The sequence below is a fragment of the Furipterus horrens genome, unplaced genomic scaffold (assembly GCF_987537825.1).
Source record: "Furipterus horrens unplaced genomic scaffold, mFurHor1.1.pri manual_scaffold_6, whole genome shotgun sequence".
Lineage (NCBI taxonomy): Eukaryota > Metazoa > Chordata > Mammalia > Chiroptera > Furipteridae > Furipterus > Furipterus horrens.
The window spans coordinates 186,800,166-186,819,666 of record NW_028327176.1 but is presented as its reverse complement, the minus strand read 5'-3'; the positions used below and the strand labels follow the sequence as shown (position 1 = coordinate 186,819,666).

The 19,501-nt window shown below is 41.3% G+C and overlaps 1 protein-coding gene across 9 annotated transcripts in view; it reads right to left on the bottom strand.

Annotated features, from left to right (window-relative positions):
* Positions 1-19,501, bottom strand: part of ARID1B (AT-rich interaction domain 1B) — a 403,225-nt gene that overhangs the window by 277,420 nt on the left and 106,304 nt on the right. For all 9 annotated transcript variants that reach the window (XM_090280021.1, XM_090280013.1, XM_090280019.1 and 6 more), the window contains exon 3: positions 4,065-4,214. In XM_090280021.1, coding sequence (XP_090136147.1) covers positions 4,065-4,214 — 150 coding nt within the window. The remainder of the gene's footprint in view (positions 1-4,064; positions 4,215-19,501) is intronic.

Genomic DNA, 19,501 nt, shown 5'->3' with positions numbered 1-19,501 from the left:
AAAATTCAGCAACTAATGAAAAGGGCAGCTCCAATCAATTGGGAAAAGACAACTCTAATGGTTAACTTTATGTGTCAACTTAACATGGAATTAACCTCTCAATCAGTGACTTGATATGAAGGACACTGCTCTCCAGAGTGTCGGTTTACCTCATCCAGTCGGCCTCGGGAAGCAGGAGGTACTCTCCAGCAAACGGCCTTCAGCCCCATTTCCACCACGGGCCCGGCCCTTTCGGTCCTCCCGCCTGCCAGCCTTTGGACCAGAGCGGGATCACCAGCTCTCCTGGGTCTCCAGCGTGCCGGCCCACACTGCGGAGTCCGGACTTGCCAGCTCCATAATTACATGAGACAGTTCCTTATAATGAATGTCTCTATCCGAACCAATCGGATGTGTATGTTTGTCCTATACACATACACATACACATACACATCCTGGAGAGCCCGAATAAAATAGCCTCACAAGGAAAAGGAGGTAAACAAGCAAGCAGCCATCTAGAAAGACAATTAAGTTGGATTACTTTCTCCACAGATCAGGATAAGTGAAATGTAAAAAATGAATTTATGAAAATACTATAAAATAACATGGAAGAGTTCCTTCGGACATCTCATACTTCCACTAAAAATAAAATCAAAAAGATCATAAAAGGAAAAAATGATAATTTTGTCAGCAAGAAAAAAAAATTAACTTAAAAGCCCCTCTTCGTGAGCCCCTCAAAAAACGGGTCCCGTAATTAATGTCAAAAGGCAAATGAGGACATGAGGGATGGTGGTCAGTAACTTAAATCCCAAAGGACCATCTCCCTAATATATAAAGAGCTTTCATAAATCAATTTTTAAAATACCAACAACTAAATGGAAAATTTTAAGATTAGAAAAAGATGAGTTTAAAGTCCAGAAAAAAGGAACTGCAAATACTTTTAAATATAAAAATGTTCAACCATCAATCACAAGATAAATGCAAATTAAAACTACATTATCAGACTGGCAAAAATCCAGAAGCTTCATAAAACCATGCCTTTGGCACATGTGTAGGAAAACAAGTACTCTCACACATCGATAGTGGAGGATAAATTGGTACAACCCCTAGGAGGAACAATCTGGCAATATTTACCAAGATCGTAACTGTAGAGTCACTTCCAGGAATTTACCCTACAGACAGACTTGCACATTTATGAACTAAAGCATATTCAAAGTTTGTCATGGCAATATTGTTTAAACTGAAATTAACTAAAAATAATCTCAATGCCCACCAAAAGAGAACTGGTTAAATATAGTACGGTATGTTCATAAAATGGAATAAAGCTACATGAAGAACTGCTTTACGTATTCCTTTGTAAAGATCTACAGGAAATATATTTATGTGAATGGGGATGGGGGGGTCACAAAGAAGAGAAGAGTTCAAATAGTGCGTCACAGAATGCCACCATACGTGTAAAAGCAGGGTAAAAATTAAAATACAATATTTTGCTTTTTTGAATAAAGAAACGGAACAGACATGCAACCAACTAGTGAAGGGGCTACCTGGCAGACGCTGGGCTGGGTGTGAATTAGGCAAAAAGGACTGCGGTGGGAGACTTCTGGCAGTATCCTTTCCTTGTTCTTTTTAAGTTGTGAAACATATGAATGTATTTCTCATTCAAAACATGACACATTAAACACTGCTCAAGACACAAAGGGAGGAATGTTTTTTTAGATTTTTTAATTGTATTTCTGTTACCATTTATCCTCCTTCCCTCCCCTCCCCACCCTGCAATCACCACTGTGTGGTCCGTGTCCATGGGACCTTCTCCCTGTCTTCCATCCCTCCAGCCCCTGATCTCCCTGCACAGCTCCCATCCTGCTCTCTGAGTCTAAAAGTGAGGAATCTTAATGGAACCCTAAAATCGCCTTTTCTATCAATCACATTGACAGGACACACAAAGTCTTATCTGCTGATTGATTCCTTAATATAAAATCCAGGCTATGTCTGGAAACAAAAGGTAACTCTACAGAAAGCAATGTTTGGTCTGCTATGAAAAACTGGCTCATTACATTAAACACAGTTGAGCTTCTTTGGTTTCTAAATGTATGTGAATTGAGCATTATAAATTCTTATTCAAATTCAGCTTGATTTTGAAAATACTCCATTGGTTATTTTTTACTTGGTTTTGGGGTCTATTTGGAGAAATTATTCTGTTTATGGAGGTGCTAATTATATCTAAAATACAAGATCTCATTTTCTAGAGAAACTTTCTAAATCAATCTGAGCATGAACTCCCTAAAAAGCAAACTTGTCCTGTCAAACAAGACCCTCTGGTGAGGCCACCTACATGTCTCGGACCTCTACTGCTTTGTCCCATGATGAGTTTAACAAAACTTAAAATATATTAGGCATTCTACAGTTAGGGAGTATGAAAACAAGAAAATATTTCCAACATACTTTGGGGAATGTTTGATTTTTCTCAGAATAAATAAAAATGACAATATTTATGTTAAAAAGTCATGGTTATAAAGTAATTCCTATATAATGATAGTACTAATCAAAGCATAAAAAACCTAAACTAAGCTCATTAAAATACCATTCATTAAAATGAGATTTTACCTACAGTACGCTTTAAATATTTAACTGTGAAGGATATTAAATAACTAATTGCCATGTGGCAGAAGTCATCAGTGACTGCGTCAGAAAAGGAAGTAAATTTTGAACTTGGTCTTGAAGGAAATGACAGGCACTCGGGATCCTTAATCAAAGTGGTTTTACAATCAGAGATTCATTTTAGCACACTGAAGTAAAACAAGTAATGTAATCTTTCTATTGAGTTCTTCCTAAATTTTGATGACATGACAAACATTCTATGTCTACAGAGTCCAAGAAGGTTCTGGAAGCTGTTGAAAAGCCTAGAACTGTATATGGTTCACAAACTCAGATACCAGTCTCTTACTTAAAAAGAAGTAGGAAAGGTTTTTTATTTTCCCACATTTTACTAAAAGACCAGAGCAAATAACTTGAAAATAATATACATTCCTACCACTATAAATCCCTTAATATAACAAAATTTTGAAAACATGATTCACATGTTTTGTTTAAAGTCATAAACTCCCTTCAGAACTCTTAAATAAAAGCCACATGGGAAGACTCCCATGAACCCAAGACAATACTTAAGAAATCAGCTGAACTGATTAAAATTAAGCTTCATATATTTATATATTTTGCTAGGCCTCAACAATCTCTTAAAAGATGTGAAAAAGCGCTTTAAAAACCAAACAGTTCGTGTCACTGCCTTCCCATCTCTTCCCCAGCCTACCCCTCAAAAGAGAGAAAAAGGGGGAAAGAAACCTAAAATGGAAAGTTACATAATGATGCTGATGACTGGAAGTGTATGAAAGTTTCACTCGGATTCAAAGTTGGGGCCCCTAGCTCACGACGCCCTAGTACCCCTCAGTGATGATCTCTGAAACAAGATGAAATTGAATAATTTCACCGAAGGCATACATACTATTTTTCTACAGATCATGTAAGCTGAAATATATAGCCCAATAACCTACAGGAGGATTTAATGAGACTAATTTAAACTAGAAGCTGCTTAATATACTTAAAGTACACGATTCCCTTTAGTACTGTAATATATTGTAATTGAAGTGATTATGTTTATAAGCTAATTTAAGAAGAATAAACTGCCAAAGGCAACAATGTTTTGATATAGTAGTGCTTGCCATTAAAAAAAAAAAAAAACTCTCATGATAAAAATACCAGGAATATGCCAAGTAGCAAAATGATCGATATGACCATTTTCCTGAATAAGCTTCAAAGTGACAGAGCACTTTCTTGAAAGATTCAGAAGACAAATGGCAAAGAACACGGAAAGACTGACATTTTCTGCTGTCACTGCCCGGTAACGTAAGAGGCTGTTAAGCATCCTTCCTTGCCCTGCCATCTCAAAGGCCCATCCACAAACAAGCAAGCAGTCTGGGTTACATTACAGGGTTGCATTTTCGGGGCCAGGAAGACGTCCCAGGGCGCAGTCTGACGCCCAAACACAGGCCGCGAGGCCAGGGCGCCGGCCCGGAGCGCGAGGCTGAGCTCACCTGCTGCGGCTGGTACCGCTGCTGGGGCTGCGACGGCAGGTACTGGGCCTGCGGGGTCAGGTGCGGCGGCTGCGGCTGCTGGTTGTAGTACGGCGGCTGGCCCTGCTGGCAGTACCCGCTCACGCCCTGCTGTCCGTACTGCGGCGGCATCTGTCGGAAAGCCGGGCAGGAGAGGGAGAGAGTCAGGGAGCGCGATTCAAGGAAATCGAACACGGTTTCAGTTCAGCGACGCGAAGCGGGTTCTCTGCGAAGGAACCGCGCGCAATCTTGCTAAGTCTTTCCCTTACGCAGACCGACATCCTGCCGTATAGTCGCATCTGGTACTATCATCCACGAAGTAAAAAAGTAATTTGCTTTAAAAAATAGCATTTTTATCAAATAGCAAATATGGATAACTTCTTACAACTCCAGTAAGGGGGAAGCTCCTAATACTGACATTAAAAAAATAGCCTCCACTAAGAAGGTCGAAGAAGCAGTATGTTAATCCATTCTCCTGCCACACACAAGAAGGAAATGAACTCCAACGACAGCCTAACTCGTATTTTGTAGAGTGCGTGTGGTTCGGGAGCACGTATGGCGTGCCTGTCTGTTTCACCTGAGGCCAGACCCTCCCAATTACATTTGTAGCGCACAAAGCACAGTTACATTAGCAATTCCATTGACTGTTCTGCTAAAAAGAAACTAGGTTGCTTTACAATAATACTATGAGTATCAAATGACATAATCATCAATATGAGTTCCCGAAGGAAAAACATTCGTATCTAATACAAGGATAGCGTTTTTGTAGTTGGTAAAACAGGTTAGGATGGAAACCAGGAACAAGCCAAGTGTTGCTGGTTCGATTCCCAGTCAGGGCACATGACTAGGTTGCCCGTCAGGTACCCAGTTGGGGGCACAAGTGAGAGGCAACCACACAGTGATGTTTCTCTCCCTCTTTCTCCTTTCCCCTCTCTCTAAAAATAATAAACAAACAAATAAATAAATAATTTTAAAAAAGAAAAAAGAAAAACCAGAAACAAAAGCATGGCCTTAAATGTGTCTTCATCATCTCTATTTTACATGAGCCTAAAAATTCTTGAAATCATCGATCACAAAAACTCCTTCCTTCCTCATGCAAAAATATATCGTTAGTTTTTTAATGTTTTTTTTCAAATGAGAAATCTACTGACTTTTTTTATTTTCTAACTGGAAGAGAGAGCAAGAGAGGAAAAGAAAAAAAAAAAAAAAGACATCAAAAAGCACTCTAGAGGCGAGAATGGTGAAGTCACTCTGTTAATACCCCAATATGGTCCATTTGAGAACTCCAAGAACTTGGGCCCCATAAGCCCACACACTTAGGAATTCAGCGATCAGTTCCAGATAACACACTTAGGAAACAAATTCACTACAGAATATTGAATGACAAAAAAGAGAGGATGGCAAAAGGAGAAAAATATTAAATACTTTCCCTCTAAGATCAATTGGCACTATAATTCATGACACATACAATGAAGTAAAAGGAAAAATATGCAAAAAGTTAAAGTTCATATCTTTTTTTCACGGATCGAGATTATTGTCAAGACCTGGCAGCAATGATCACAAAACACTTGGCCACCATGGCTCACAAATGCCTCTCCTCACACAGACCCTCAGTGATGAGCAGACGAGCTTGTATTGAAAACCATTTAACAGCACAGTTGAATGCTTTGCTTTTATTTATTTTACAGCTTGATATCGCATAATGAATGTATGTCCCTGACATACGCCAAGCCAAAGAATTCCCATAAAATACAACTCCACATGCTAGAATACCATCTACTACCCACAACGCACGCCCTTCCGTTCACTGCCCATATGTCTGGTTCGATATCTAATACTGTATTTCACACAAGCATCTTTGCAGCCTGGTTTGCAGCCGTTAGGGTAACACTCTTTGCCGGTGTTAGAATGACTGTAGAGCCCAGGCAACACAGCCAGCAAACTCCCCTCTGAATTGCACTTTAATATGTCGACTTTCTGGTTTGCAGAACCCTTACGCACGATATGGAAGTGTTGTTTGGGGTTGGGGGTGGGGTCCGTTTTCTAAGCAAAAGAACAAAAAGGAACCTCACAGGAAGGAGTCTACGAACACTGGAGCAGTCACAACATACTCGAATCTTTATCTATTTCAGCTCTAAAAAGCTTTGGGGCAGGTTGGGGTGCAGGGGAAGGGGGCAGCCTGAGAGGCAGGCAGGGTGGGTGAGAGGGAGTGAGTCTTCAGCGGGGCCCCAGCAACACCTGCAGAACACGGCAGGAGGGGAAGCCGCCAACCAAACACGCCTGCTGGGGGGGGTGTCCATTCCTGTCTTCCACAATTAATTAATCTGCTCTCCTTTTAGATCCATGGTCTCATGCATTCGGCACTAACCTACCTGGCACCTGACCCTCTCTGAGCCTGGGGTGAGGTAACCTAGAGCACAGGGGGGCTATCAGAGAGGCCTGGGCCTGGGGCCCGGCATCGGGGCCACTGCCCTTACATGGGGGCTCCCGAACAGAACAGGGATTACTAACTACGCTGAACAGAACAGGGATTACTAACTAGCTCAGCTACAGAACCTCGGGGTTACCAATTTGTCAAATCTAAATCCAAGCCCTACTGTACCTCAGCTGTGGGAATATGGGCAATCATAGTAATATGTGTCCTGCATCCCCACCTGTAAAATGGGGCTACCTTCTGTATTAATTCATGATATTATAACCGGTAATATAATAATCTGACTCGGGATTCTACACAGATGCTATAATTACTTATTAAACTACAAGTTGTAGCGTAAGCTCTGGAATATTAATTATTTCCTAAGTTTTACCTTTAAAGAGCAATTCCTAAATATAATACCTCAGCTGTCTGGAACTAAAGTCTAATTCTTTAATAATCAATATTGTTTTTATTTTAATCAACTTAGATGCAGGACTTCCAAAGAAATATTATATGCTTTCCTGACATATTTTCAGCCAATCAAACATAAACCAACAGGCTGAGCTGCAGCACACAGAAGGCCCCGGAGCCCATGCCGCCAGCCGTCTGCACGGCCCCGAGCAGGACTCTGGTGCCACACTGTGCTGCCTTCTCGCATGCCATCAAGGCATTCAGCTAGTGCTCGTCCCCCTGAACTCGACCCCCAGTGGAATCTGCTGAGGCCTGAGAAACCCGCTACATTGTTAAAACAATAAAGGATCAGTCCATGAGGGAAGCACATGAGCTTTTATTGTTCTGTGAAATCGATTTTGGCTACTGAAAGTGTTTTTCTTTCTCTCTTAGCTCTCAACCATATTCAGCGTCAGTAAGATTGCCAGGCCGCTGAATGCAAGTGAAATTTAACTAAGTTACTGAGTACCAGGACCCACGTGAGGGTACAGAGCCTGTCTAGCTCAGAGGTCACCCCTTCCCTGAGCAGCCCAGCCCCAACCTCCGTCACTTGTGAGCCGTCTCCAATTCTGTGTGGCCACAGGGGAGATGATCTGGTTTAGTTCATGTGTTGACTTCATGTCTGTCCTCAACACTAGAATATAAACGCCCACACTCACGGTATGCTTCCTGGACCAGGGCCTGCCAGACAATAACGTTTGCAGAATGAATGAAGGAATGAAGGAAGGAAGGAAGGAAAGAAGGAAGGAAGCAATGTTGTTTGGTGGATTACTAAATTGAGCTGTTATAAAAAAATTTTCAGTAATGAAAGAACACATTATAAAATTGAAATCACTTGCACCAACCAAATCTTTGACACATGTATGTTCCACTTCATCCAACAGCTGAAAACACGGAGCCTCACCCTAAAGCTGCAGAGGACCCTCAGCTACTCACACCGCTAACCCTCTGAGTCATTCCTGTCAGCAAATGCCCTGGACTTTTAGCATGGTTTGCATAAAAAGATTATCTCTAAACTAAATGGAAATGTCTAGAAAATTCCTGGGATGAGAACTTTTGTTTATTATTCAACAACAAGAAAGACAAAAATTTATGTCACTCATTTCTAAATAAGCAGGAGTGGAAGGTGAGCACACACAATAGCAAAAAACTTATTTCAATTTTCAAAGAAATGCGAATGCTTTCAGACATTATTGGAGAGGGAAAGTATAGCTAAAAATAATTCATTCACTTTAATATTTATTTTAGGAAACTATTCTGATGAAAGATTCGAGTTTTAACTTTCAGTCTCTGTATCATGTTAAATGTGCAGAACTCCGGGCTCTGTTTTTCATTTCACCTTACCCTGAACTTTACGCCCACACTTCAAAACTGAAGAAATGATCAAGGTTTAACTTTCCCTTTTTATTTCTAAAAAAATTTTTAGAAAACAGTTTGCCCACAAAGTTTAAAGGTGCACTGATGTACAACCCAGCAACTTCCCTTGTAAATAAATTCATGCCAAAGACACACTCACTGTGTCCCAGGAAGGATTCTCGATGTAATACTCTCACAAAAGCCAGAAAGAGGACACAATCAAACTCTAACACAGCGGGTAAATGGAAAAACAGATTTTGCTATAGTCACACAATAGAATTCCATACAGTATTCAAAAATAGCGAAGCAGTAAGACCCACATATCGAAATAGTTCAAATCTAAAAATTATAATGCTGAATCTAAAAAAGAAAGCAACAAAAGGTTAATGCAATGTGATACCATTTGTATAAATTTGTAATACACAATAGTAGTATATATTATTTATGAATACACATATATAGTGAGAGCTTACAAATATGCATTGAAAAGGAAATACATGACACTCTATATGGAGGGGAGAGGGGAAAAAATAGAATGGACCTCCAGCCTTGCATATTTTTTCCCTTTAAAAAAGAGATGAAGCAAATATAGCAAAAAACGGTAACACCTATAACCATGCTGTAGTCACACGAGTGTCTGCCACATTTGTTTCTGTAGTTTCCTGTAAGCCTGATTGTGTAATTTAACCTAAAGATGTCGCCTCCACCACGTCCCAGGTTCCAGCACCAGCCGCCAAAGGAAGAGTCACAGGAGCCGCTGCCGCACCGCAGGCAGAAGAAGGCTGCGGGGAGGGCTGGGGAGAGGGGTGCCTGGTCTGCCACTTTATTTAAAGAGGCCCAGCCAGGGCTGTGCTCCAGGGCCACGCCCCCCACCCCACACTACTTTGCCAGGTGCCCTAATCTGCTCCAGGCCTTGCACCTGGGGCAGGGCTGAGCCAAAGACCTCATTAGGGTCTTCTAAATTTCCGGGAGCCCGGCCAGTCTCTGACCGAAGGACTTCATGCCCACACCTCTCTCTGCTTCGGCCAGGAACGCTAATTGACCAAGTTAACTCAGAAACGAGTTCAAAAATATCTCAGAAATACATGTACTATAAAAATAAAACACAACATACTGATTCGCACATTAAAGGAGCCGTGAAATCCTTAAAAAGAAACCCACCCCTAACCCGAGTTTATCTGACCACAAGCACACCGACGCACCCACCAGGACGTACAATTCCACAGACGCTGGGCCCGGACGGCTCAGCTCGTCCCTGTCCTCGGACCTCCTGGCCTACAGCGGCCGCTAAACGAGTATATGTGGACTGAACCTCCTGGAATGAGCACACATGGTAAGTCACACGCTGCAAATCACATACCACTGACATATAAACTAAGAGCCTTCGGCCTGGAGCTACGCCTGGTCCAGTCCAATGTTCTATCTCCACACAGCTCCTAAAAACACTGGGAACAGATATTATGACCCACTTTGCTGTGAACTTGAAAGATACAGTAGGAAAATATACCTTAGTTTCTGGTATACATCTGTCACCTCTGATTATCTGAATCAATGTACATTATCAGTTTGTCCTTCCTTTTGAAGGAAAACAATTTAAGATCAAAAGAATTGCATTGGCCTAAATGTAACACAGACATTCTTATATAGGTAAAACACCCCACTTCTGAATTCTAACATCCTAACTCTTTGATATGCAATGGAATGAGTAATTTCCCTAGTATCTTCTACTTTCCAGATTAAAGACCTACTGTTCTTTGCTTACTGTGGTAAGGTGCACATTAACATAAAGGACAATATTTTAACCATTTTTAAGTGTATAGGTTAGTGGCACTGGACAGAGTCACATTATTGTGCAACCATTCACCGCCGGGACCTCACCGTCCCACACGGAAACCCTGCACCCATCGAACAATAACTCCCCATTTCCCTCACACACGCCCAGCCCCTGCTAACCACTATTCTGCTTTCTGTCTTCGTGAATTTGGTTATTCTAGGTACCTCACGTAAGTATAATCATACAGTATTTGTCCCTTTGTGCCTGGCTTATTTCACTTAGCATAATGCCTTCAAGGGTCATTCATGTTATAACATCAGAATTTCACTCCTTGTTAAGGCTGAAAGATATTCCGTTATAAGTATAGGCCGCATGTCATCTGGCCATCCACTGTGGACACCTGGGTTGTTTGTACCTTTTGGTTACTGTGAATAATACACCTATGTAAATGGGCATACAGATACCTGTTCAAGAATCTGCTGTCCCTGCTTTTAGATATACTCAGAGTGGAATTGCTGGATCATATAGCGGTTCTTCCTATGTTTAATTTTTTGAGAAACCACCATACTGTTTCTCACAGTGACTGTGACACTTTGTATCCCTACCAGCAGTCTGTAAGGGGTTCCACGTTCTCCACATCCTTGACAATACGATCGGCATTTCCCGTCTGTTTTGTAATAGCCATCCTAACGAATGTAAAGTGGCTCCTACTTACTGTGAGGCTGATTTTAATTTTGCTGATTAGTGATGATGAGCATCTTCCCACGTGCTTTCTGGCCATCGGTTTACCTTACTTGAAGAAATATATTCAAGTCCTTTGCCCACTTTTCAATTAGATTGTTTGTTGTTGAGTTGTAGGAGTGCTTTATATATTCTGGATATTAGTCCCTTATATGATATATGATTTCCAAACATTTTTTCCTGTTCTGTGGGTAGCCTTTTCGTTCTGTTGATAGTATCCTTTGATAAACAAAGGCTTTTAATTTTGATGAAGTCCCACTTGTCTTTCTTTTCTTTTGTTGCCTATGCATTTGGTTCCAAATTCAGAAATCGTTGCCAAATCCAATGTCATGAAGCTTTCCTCTCTGTTTTCTTCTAACAGTTTTATAGCTTTAGCTCTTATGTTTAGATCTGTGATCCATTCTGAGGAATTTTTTGCGTATTGTGTAAGCTATGGGCCCAACTTCTTTGCAAGACTGATTGTTCTACTCTATATAAATTTCACATCAGTTTCAGAGCCTTTTATTCTAAGAAACACAGTTTGGTTTAGTATCTATCTACACATTCCTCAAGAACCACATTAAATGTATACACATTCAACATACTATATGATCTGTTTATGTAAAGTTCACAAACAGGCACAACTGATTTACAGTGACAGAAATTACACCAGTGATTGTGAGATATGGGAACTGGCTAGAAAAAGGTTTGAGAAAATTCTCAGGGAGTGATAAAAATATTCTGTGTCTTCATTGGGATGGTCAGTTCATGGATAAATATATTTGTCAGAACTCACTGAGATGTACACTTAATATCTGAGCCCTTTATTGTATATCAATTATAACTTTAAAAAATACTGGCAGGCCCTGGCTGGGATGGCTCAGTTGATTGGCGAGTTGTCTCAAAAGTCATGGGTTCAATTCCCAGGCAGGGCACATACCAGGGTTGAGGGTTTGATCCCCAGTTGGGGTGTATGCGAGAGGGCAACCAGCCTCTGTTGCTTTCTCACATCAGTGTTTCTCTTTTTCTCTCTCTCTAGGTAATGAAAAAATGTCCTCAGGTGAGGATTTACAAAAAAAAAAAAAGTACTGGCAGGATATGTACATACACTTAATAACAAAGGTAGCATCTAAATTTTCTCCTCACACTTTTATGTTAAAACATTCCTGCCTTACTTATGCCTAGATATAGAGTTCCAGTTTGATAATTAAATAATGACTGTTCCTAGGTGCTTAATAGGAAATTTGCATATTTTCACTTAACATAATCCAAAATATTATACAGCCATTGGGCATATTTAAATAAGCATGGTGGGTATGTAAATTCCAATACCTAAGGAAAGACACAGTATGTATAGAAACAACAGCCCTTTAATCCAGAATCCTACTTTTAAGAATTTATCTTAAGAAAAATACAAAACAATATGCAAAAGGTATGCGTAGCCATGAGTTCAATGCCCCCCATGATAGCACCCTCACTCAAACATATGGAACCAACTAAACGTCCACCAATCGGGGTCGGGTAAAATAAAGGGGGAGGTATGAATAAAGGAGCACAGAGTCATTTAAAATTAATGAATTTTATTGTGGATAAAATGTATTTAACAACAAGGTCTGCCCATGGATTACGGAAGCGGGGTTAAGAGGTAGCAGGTTACAAAAGAGTGTGTGTGTGTGTGTGTGTGTGTGTGTGTGTGTGTGTGTGTGTGTGTGTGTGTGTGTGTGTGTGTGTGTGTGTGTGTGTGTGTGTATCTATAAAAATACACTGTTTTTGAATATGAAAATCTTTATGTGTGGCATGTGAGTAAAAAATAGCCTAGAGGAATAACACCACAATGTTACCTGTCCTTTCTTAAACCTACTCAGTGTTTTTCATGAATCTAGAACAAAATGCAACTTAGTTTGGATTTATTTATTGCTGTCTAAGAGTTATCAAAAGTATATTATACCAATTTGTCTTTAACAGCAGAAACCTCCTTAATTTTTGTTTTTCATCATAGGTTTGAGCCCCTCCAGGTAAATTCTACAAAATGAAAAGGCAAAAAAGCACAGGAAAAAACCTAAGAACAGAACAGCTACATTTTAGTCATTACTGTGGCAAATTCTGCTGGCTTCCAAATGCACAGAAAGATCAAACACTGTTTTTCACATATAAGAGACTGACTGAAAATCCCCCACAGCCAGGAATACAGATACTAAGCCAGTGTGAGGCTGAAAAATTGCATGAGGAAATTTTATTATGTCAACATGTCCAGTCAAAAATAATGTGCTAGCAGGTAATAAGCAAAGTTTACAAGGTCAAGATCCTACATCTGCTCCACAATCTACAGTCCCTTAAGCTAAGTTCCCAATTGAGACGTTTCTAAGCAATTTAGTTGTGCTTTTTCTTCCCCCATTTTCTTGTTTTAAAAAGAAAAATCTTATCCTTAGGCTTGACTAAGGGAGAAAAAAAATTTACACAATTTCCTGGAATAATTACTCCTTCATGCTTGAAAACTGAGAAACATTCAACAAATGCAGATTGAGCACTTACTGTATGCATTGTATACTACGGCTGGGGTCCTTCAAATTCTGTCCAGCTGCCCGTGAGCAGCAGAAAGAGAAGACAACCAATGGTGGAGGAAGGAGCTGGCAAAGCGTTCCAGAGTCAAACTCTCTTCAACCCCAGAACAGACTCGATGACCAAGGACAAAAACCAGCCAGTCACCCAGCTCACGCCGCCATGGAGCCCAGTTCCCTTTGTATCTGGGCCCCCTTGCTCCCAGCATAACTTCCGGGCCACAGTACTGCTGTAGTTTTATAGACTGAAGAATACCCAACATCTCTAGCCTACTTTAATGCTCTTCTTTAGCTTAAAAAAAATTTTAATGCATATCGAAAAATAACCTTTCTGATTTATGAAACAAAGTTGAGAAGTTTTCATTTGTCATCAGTAATCTTTTTAGATGACAAATTTGTTTTCTAAAACTTCCTTAACAGGCACAAACAATATTACATGGTATAAAATAAATAAGGGACAATAATATACATGTAATCTCTGTCCAATTTCTTTACAATCATTACTTGCTTACAAAATTTCACTGCTTATTCTAAGTTTAACTGCTCCATATCTAGTAAATCACAGCTTAAGCGAATGCTAGGTCAGACCAGTATTCTGAAGAGTAAATATTCTATATGGCCATGGGGACTAAATGGGAGTCCCTCTCATGACCTCAATTTCCAAAACACAGAGACACATCCTCAACAGCCTTTATTTCCTCTGCACAATCGCTATCAGTCTATTAGCCAGGAATTTATTTATACCCTTCTTAAATTAATTGACCTTCCTAGTTCATGCTACCTCTTGAGGGTAACAAATTCGGGAACATTATTACCCATTTTGAGAAGCGGTACATCCTTTAACTTCCATAAAATTAGCTCCAAGCTTCAAGGAGTGCCCCTCATGCTGGTCCCCAGAATTTGATTAACAAATGTACAGCCAACCGATGCAAGCCACAGCTTTATTCTACTGTATCAAAGATTCCTCGTCAACTGCTATCTCCCCCAGTCTGTCCCCTGATTATTTTCATTGTCATCGGCTTATTGAAACCGCTTCCACTCTACTAGTCTTTATTGTGGGACAGAATCTAAAATGGCACAAACGATTCCAAAGTCACAGCAAGCACAGCTATACGCAAAGTACGATGACGTTTCTCGTTACTTTTAAAAAGATACGTCTAGTGCACGTTCTGTCTTCCCCTCTCCCTCCTAACAACGGCTGTTTTCACCTTTCCTTCCAGGTCAGCCAATTAGAGGAAATTTCGTTTAACTAGTCATAAGATGCAGCATTCACAAGCAGAAAAAATGCTTCCTCTCATTTATAACCAGCGTTGAGCTAAAGTCTTAGTGTACACAAAATTAACATGCAAGTGTATAATTGTAATTTTAGGCTCAAGTGCCCTAATTATGCACTTTAAAACACATTCTTACCAAGGATCCATCAAGGGCATCCGCTGTCACAGTTCTATAGTCTACTCTGCACTTTTTGATAAAACAAAAGCATAACAGGAAAAAAATTAGTTTCAGAGAGAAAGTATTGTGTAATGCACAGGATGACAATCTCATTCTAAAAATCTTCGCTAAAATAGAAACATATTTCCAATGTACGTATATAAACTTGGTGGGGGGAGGGGTGCCTGACAGCAAAGATTGTTAATTCATAGAACTATTGAAGAGAAGAGAACCAGGATGTAAAAAAAATAGCGATCTAAATTCTTTCCTAGGTCATCACAGCAGGGGAAACTGCCCCAGGAGTCTACACGCCAGGATCCTGTCTAAAGTGAAAGCTCTGACATCTAGGCTACCAGCATTTACATTTTAAAAAAAATAAAATGGGAAGTATCTGCCATCCCAAACCTATGAGGTCACTTGAAATTAGAGAGTCCCAACCAGGAAACGCACCAACCCGCCTTGCACAAAGCTCCCCGGCGGTGGAGGTCACAGAATGCAGAGAGCGAGAAAGGGCTCTGAAGGCATCTATTGTACTAAGTAGGTCAGTTCTGCTAACAGAAGCAACAATTTCCAGGAAAAGGCTACTTGAAAATAAAGAAAGGAAAAGGCCCGCGCTGCCTTCCAGGGTGCCGTTATCTCTGTCCAAGAAAGTACTTTTCCAAGAAAAGAGGCACATGATGTCATTTAGTCAGTAATGACTACGCCTCGTTGGAAAACAATGTGAAGTTTCCATCTCTCTTCGTTATATTATTGCCCAAACTGCTACAGGTAGTTCTGACCCAGGGAATATCATCTTTGAGTTGTTTAGATTTTTTTTAAAGATTACGAATAACAATCAAAACAGTCCAACAGTACCTCGTCGTTGGCAGCCGTCCGTCTCGAGAGACAATGGTGTAGCTTCTTAAGAGTCTATCTGCACCGCCGAGAATGGCTGTGCAGTCCGACTCGGGAGTGACACGGTATCTGTCTCCTCCCGTGTTGAATCGACATCTTGTGATGACGCTGGAGTGTCCTCTCCAGTGAAGCTGAAGCTACAGAGCCTGGGCAGGGTGATATGGAGGGTCTGCTGTTGCCCATGCAGCAGACTCCCCCCCTCTTCGCAGCTGAAGGATCCAAGGGAAAGACGGAGTCAATACAGCTTGGCTTCAGGTGCGCCGCAGGAGTTGCCGGTGTTGACTACAACGTCAAACCGCCTTAGGGACTCCGGCTCCGGATTTTCTGTCGGGGTTTACTCCCTTAGCCTTTCCCCTGAAGAGGTATACCGCAAGGCAGCGGAGGTTTTTTGGAGTCAGAGTTTTCCTTCTCTGATGTGCCCTGACTGGAAGATCGAACCAGCGACACTTAGCTCGCAGGCCGACGCTCAATCCACTGAGCCCAACCAGCCAGGCCAACAGTACCTAACACACATGTTATTAGAACAGCAAGGTTTCCTTATAAAACTTTAAAATAAGTGTCAAGCTGTAATATTTTCTTGTTTTAAAAAACCACCCACGTGGTCCGCACACGAGGCCAGGATACTGTTGACTACAGGCAAGTACAAGCGAATGAGCGGAGAGAGGGGCACCCTGCCCAGCGCCCTCTGGCCACAGTTCTATGTTTATACCGCACAACCAGAGCGGCCAGGGGCTTCAGCACCTTCCTACGTAAACCCGGCTGCCAGAACGGATGGGCCAACGGGGAATTTCAGAGAATTTTAAAGAGATAACCTTTGCTGAGGCTGCAATGTCAACTTTGTAACCGCATGGCTGGAACATGTGCAGTGAATGCTAGATGGCAAAGACTGTTCCATTTGAGGTATCTATGGAGAAAACAGGGATTTACCAGAATAAGACCGGAATTTTAAAACAGCCAGTGGAGAGACAAGCACCTGGTATTTTTCTGTGGAGGTGAACTTGATGGTGGGGGTACAGGAGAGCAAGGCCATTCACAGCAGGCTCGTTCTAGCCTGGGGATTTTACACCATGCATGTAAGTTCCTTATTCGTGTTTGTGCGCGCAGGCGTGCACGTGTGAGCATGCGTGTGTGACTTCTTTTCCTATGTTTCTGACTTTAATGATAATACACGATCGATGTGTGTGATTTCTTAACACAGCTTCTAAGTTGTTTCTTTTTTTAATGGAACGCTGTAATTGTAATTACTAACAGTCTACAGCTCACCCTTTGAGGGTGAAGGGGCTGGTTGCTTCTCTAGCCTTTCTACTGGGTTGGCCAAAAAGTCCCTTACGTTTTTTCCGCACACAATGGCTCTAGTTGTGCTTAGTTGTCTTTAACTTCATTTGAAACAATTTTGTTAGCAATTGTATTATGACAGCGGTCATGTCAGTGCACATTTAAGAAAAGCGTATCAAAACTGGTACATTTTTGTGCAGCCATTTTAATATTGAAGATGGAAGATACACATTTTCGGCATATTCTGCTTTATTATTTCAAGGAAGGTAAGAACGCAACTGAAATGCAAAAAAATATATTTGTGCTGAGAAGGTGCTGGGACTGATCGAAAGGGCCAAAGTGCTTTGTGACGTTTCATGGTACTATTAACACTCTGGCCAAATAATCCTCTGCTGTGGGGCCGTCTGATGCGCTGGAAGATGTTTAGCAGCACCATGGCCTCTACCCACTAGAAGCCAATAGCGGGAGAGCACCGACATGCGCCAAATACCCAAATCAATAAAGTTATTGGTGAAAATAAAAAATGTGTCTTTGATTTTATGGAAAAAATGTAATGGACTTTTTGGCTAACTCAATATATCTTTTTATTCCTCTCCTGCCAGAAGGGAGGGAGGGAGGGAGGGAGAAGGAAGGAAGGAAGGAAGGAAGGAAGGAAACATTTTGGTAACTGAGTTGATGAAACTGTGAGTAAAAAACCACCAAGCCCGTCAAAAATGGGAATTTCAAAAACTATATTGTGTTAAACATGATTCTCCAAAATTATACAGTCTAACTATTCCATTAGGTATTTTTAAGGGAAAAACATGTACTCAATCTCTCTACCCCTAAATGTAAATGATGTATATGGTGAAAAATGTATGAATGGAGAAAAATAATAGCAATGGTAATGCAGAAAGGTCAGACTTCTTCACATCCCACAGCCAAGCCCCCAAACTGGCTATCAGTGCCTCCCCCTCTGAGACTGGGAACCCAGCAGGTGCAGAGTCTGAGCCAGTCCCTGTGGAGAGTACGGGGACCTCACTGCACCCTCCCTTAGTGGCTACACGACACTGCTGGGAGGGTGGGAGGGGGCTGCGGGCTTTGTCCTGTGCTACCCAAGAACATGACAGGCTTCAAGTGACCAGGATTAGCCTTTTTCTTTCACTGACTTTCAGAATGTACTCATAACAAATAAAGAGGAGTGAAAAGGAGTCGTTTGCATTAGAAGATGTTTCTACCACCCGCCCCTCTCTCTCACAAAGCAGCAATTTCTCCCCAAACCCAACCTGCAAAAGCTAAGACTAGAGGAAACACATACGGACATCAGTGGAAGAAAACTTGAGTCCTTGCAATTTATTCCCTGGATTAAAGTCTGAGTTGTGGGCCAGGAGAGGGGGAGGATGAAGAAGACATTCAAAAATATATCCAACACATATTTGGGTCAGTAAGGTATTGTTTGAAACAGAAAATCCACTCCCCCATCCTCAGAAGGCTAAGCCTAATTACACTTTATTGTGAATTACCTCGTCATGCACTATTAGAACTGGCAGAGATTACAGCCATCACCGGTCCTAAGATCACGGGTTAGGAAACCTGCACAATTTCGCCCGGCTGAGTCACAAACAGGACTCAATTCTCTGAGCGCCTGCCCGCTGCCCCCGCGCCAACTCCACTCTCCCATGACGCTCAGTCCCTGGACAGGAGTGACGTGTCAGTGAAGCACGGAGGAGAGGCTGTAAACGGACACTCAGCCGGGACAGGAAGGGCAGACACCGTGGACACCTCGCTCTGCTCTAGAAGAGAAGAGCAGTGTAACCACAGACCCGAGCGCTGGGAGCCCGGGGAACGCGAGCAGCGGGGGTGTGAAGGGGCCGAAAGGGGGCCTGAAATTTTAAAACCTAGGTGCTTTAGATTAATGGAGAAACTATTAGAATATAAAATCTTTACCAACACAGACTTCATACATTTCAAGGCAAAAGCAGGGAGGGGAAAGTCTCTTCATTTGAGTCATTCAGCGTATAAATCTAACCTACAGGATAAACTGGTGACACTGGGTAACAGTTTGAAGAGGACTTCCATTGTGAGGCTGAAGCAGTATGAAAAAATGACGCTTTGGAAATAACATCAAAGCCTCTGATATAGAAATATACCTCAAAGCAAATGTTTGTATAAAAAAGAGAAAATGATTTAATTATTTCCCGTGAGAAAAAAAGATCTGCCACTTTTTCCTTATTTCATTGGATGGAACATGTGCCAAATATTCCCAAAAGATTCGTCAGGAAAACACAGAGGATGTTGACATTTTTAAGTTATTAATAAAAGGCACCTGAGGGCAGGCAGAGGAAGATTTACTTAGTGTAGAATTTTCAACAAATTAGAAGTTTCCCTTCTTTCTACCGTTTTCTCTATATTAACAATTCAGGAAAATTGGGCACTCTAACCTACTCATTATGAAAATTAATAATCATAAAATTATAGTTAACCTCTCAAAACTGCACTTCAACACAGGTGCGATCTCAGATTGTCCATTAGAAGCACCTCTGTGGGTGAGTCAGTAGACTTCCGG